Genomic DNA, 3,277 nt, shown 5'->3' on the forward strand with positions numbered 1-3,277 from the left:
TATTTATTAGAATTGTGTGAAGTGTTAATTACCGGGCAGCCCCCCACTAGCCTGGGCGTGTGAAATATCATATTTTTAAATTCTCATGAATTCTTGGTGTAAAACCACCACGCACGCACACTTTTGCCTTCAACCATGTAATCATATGGACAATTCCATTTGCTAATTTAATTTAGATAAAGTTTACCTAACACTATCGACCAGCCAGCAAAAAAATAGAACAATCTATTTAATTATACAAAGTTACACTCAATTACCGACACTTTATGACCCCTTGATAGAAGTTGAACTCGCAAAGATCGTGAATGAAAAAAGAATCTTATCAGGAGGAGACGTCAAGTCCTAAAGCGCAAAATTTTAATTCAATTGGAAATTGACCCGTATAATTACTCATTATTTACAATTTACACAGTATCCTCTTCCGGTCCTTAATATAGGACTTAATTATTAATTGATTTTAATTCTAAATATAAATATTTATCAATTTTTTCTAAATTACCCGTATAGATACTCTCTCAACCATAATCAAGTAGAAGAAATAGAGAGGATATTAAAGAAGATAATTATGGTGTTTTAGGAAAAACATGTCATACAAGGTCTTCTTAATCAAATTAATTAAAAAGACCTAATATGAGTACTTTGTTATTCACATAGACTGTTCACCTGTTCCTGTTAAATTACAAGCGAGATGAGTCCAGAGATATAACTTTTATCTGCATGATGACTATTAGGGTTTTTGGCCCGCATCATCTGGAGAGTCCATGGCTCCTTCACCATTTTTTGAGGAAATATAACATATAAGATGACATGGGCTTTTTAGATAACATCCCGAACAAAACATTTATTTAGAATAAAATTATGACAAAAATAAAAGCATTGGCTTACCCGTCTCATAATGGACATGCATAATTAAATATATTGAATAAAAATAAATTGTCCGATTTCAACTTTCAGGTGCTTGAATTTTCTTAAAAATTGTTTTGACTTTTATTTAACATCTTCTTCCGTTTAGCAAATGGCTAAAAAAAATTGGCTATAGTTAATTGTTTTTTTTTTTTAAATGGATTTTACGTGGTCAACTTCATTGTTTCACCAACTCTCTGTGCTCGGAGACTTCTTTTGGAAAGAAAAATATATATGTTAATGATGTTCTGTCCAGCTTAGCTTCACGTTTCCTTCTTTCCCCGCATTCATGTTGCAATCAATGGAGGGGGAAAAATAGCATAACTGAGAATAAATCACTACCGATCTCTCAAAAAGAAGATTTCTGAAACAAATAACCACTGCCCATTGAATGATGAAACATGAACTACAATACTAGGAGGCTCAAATTAACGACCTTCCTTTCATCATATGATGACAACGCGTACTCATCCACAAGCTGTGTACACACACTAATAAATCCTAAAGCAGAGACAAGTGCAAATTGCACCTTTGGATCGTCCACACTAATCGATCGGACGCTAAAGCAGAGACAAGTGCAAATTGCACCTTTGGATCGTCCACACTAATCGATCGGACGTCCAAAATCGGAAGGTGCACAATATAATTTGCTATATGCCTACAACGGCATTCCCACCACCAATTATTTTCTCCGCCCTGATTAAAATTGTTCGTCTGCGCTCACGCACAGGCACACTCATAGACCTTCTGTCTCGTGCTGCCGTGCGATCCAGCCATTCGCCACGTGTCCTCCGATGCTACTATTCCCAGCCACACCACTTCAGAAGGGCTTCTGCAGGTACATGAACATGTCCTTCACGGTGACATCTGACCGCCGCCCTGAAACTGCGATCCGAAGCCATTGTTGTGCCCAGAGTGGCATCCACGTAATTATACGGATCAATCATAGCGTTCACAAAGTCTCATATTTTCATTATCATCGGAAGATAAGAAGGAATCTTTTCTATAAGTAGAAACCAATAATTGAAGGGCTGAACCTTCCACTTCATTATTGTTCATATCCTTAGAGGGCTTTGATTGGATGCATGAGAGGTGTGCGGTAAATCATCAGGCCCCCACAAGGTTAAATGCGATGAGTGACCTGGACAAGTAACGGTCCGATATTCTACGGTGAGAGGACATCTGCACCGTCCATTTCATATCGTTGTCATTAAATAGATAAATGTGTGGCCACCAAAATTTTCTAAGGGACGCAAATGTCCAAGACAAATTTTTTCCGGAGCCAACGGTCATTTCATCCCAAGCACGCCGCATTAACAAAAATCTCATGCATCACAATCGAAATGTGTTTTCTACACCCAATTAATTCGAGTTAGGGAAAAAAAATTAATGGACAGGGCAGCGGGGGGTGTTATCGAGGATATACCCTTAAGCTATTCTTTTTGCGAGCGGAGCGATCGACATCTGCGAGACGGTATTCATGCATGATCCAATTTGTTTTCTCGCCTTTGGGCGCTTTTCCGGCATAAAATACCAAAGCTTTCTTGATCCCAACCGGTTTCGGATGACCGATGGGCTTATCTGCTCCGGTAGCCTTCCAGTAGCCGCTCCCTGCTGCCCGGTTCGGCCTTGAACCGTTAGGATATTTGCGTTCTCTCGGCGAGAAGAAATACCACTCCTTCTCCCCATAAAGAGCCAAGCCTGTAATAGGATGAAAAAAATAAATACTCGCAAACCAGAATTTGACAAAACTAAACCAGCAGGACATTGGGAAAAACAAAAAAGGCAAAAGATTTATTACCAGGAAGATCCCAAGGATCATACTTGTAAAGATCGATCTCTGCAATAATCGGAACAACTATTTGCTGCGATGCACATCTACGACAGAGATAGTGCATCACGAGCTCCTCATCCGTCGGATGGAATCTGAAGCCGGGTGGCAGCTGTAGATCTGCTGATGCCATTTTACAATATTGGCCTTCTAAGATCCTGTTTTGCAGATTTCACCTCAATATATAATAAAAAAGTAACTGTTGCAGCTAGCTGCGAACGTCTTGTTGCTCACTCACTTCCTCTCCAGAGCAGGAGAACAATGGCGGCGCTTGAAACTTCAAACGCAAGGGAGAGGCCAGTATTTATAGACCACAGAGGGGGACACGTGGAGGGAGGAGCCAGCGGTTTCTAGAAGACACGTGGGCGATAACATTTTTCTGGGTGTGGTGGTGGGGTGTGGAAGAAAGCGGTAAGCTTTGTGTGCTTACGTGTCTGGACACGCGTGCGAGCATGGAAGTGCGGTGCGTGCGTGTTGATAACCCACAGGAAGTGATTCGGTCACTGCTTACGACACTGGTTTTGGACTGGGGTGTCCGGCGGT

At 40.8% G+C, this 3,277-nt stretch overlaps 1 protein-coding gene across 1 annotated transcript; it reads right to left on the reverse strand.

The window, feature by feature from the left end:
* Positions 1-1,228: 1,228 nt before the first annotated feature.
* LOC114716691 (NAC domain-containing protein 2) lies at positions 1,229-3,001 on the reverse strand. Its single transcript, XM_028901731.1, has 2 exons — positions 2,705-3,001; positions 1,229-2,604 (listed from the first exon to the last, which is right to left on the reverse strand). The coding sequence occupies exons 1-2, from the start codon at positions 2,865-2,867 to the stop codon at positions 2,315-2,317; spliced, it is 453 nt and encodes a 150-aa protein (XP_028757564.1). The 5' UTR covers positions 2,868-3,001; the 3' UTR covers positions 1,229-2,314.
* Between the last annotated feature and the right edge of the window lie 276 nt (positions 3,002-3,277).

The sequence above is a fragment of the Neltuma alba genome, unplaced genomic scaffold (assembly GCF_004799145.2).
Source record: "Neltuma alba isolate B1F8T4 unplaced genomic scaffold, ASM479914v2 tig00011685_pilon, whole genome shotgun sequence".
NCBI classification, from domain to species: Eukaryota; Viridiplantae; Streptophyta; class Magnoliopsida; order Fabales; family Fabaceae; genus Neltuma; species Neltuma alba.

What these genes read in the sequence shown, in the direction of transcription:
- LOC114716691 (XM_028901731.1), bottom strand. Translation starts at nt 2,867, where the DNA reads ATGGCATCAGCAGATCTACAGCTGCCACCCGGCTTCAGATTCCATCCG. An exon ending in TGATCCTTGGGATCTTCCTG is followed by an intron (nt 2,605 to 2,704) that starts GTAATAAATCTT and finishes ATCCTATTACAG; the next exon opens with GCTTGGCTCTTTATGGGGAG.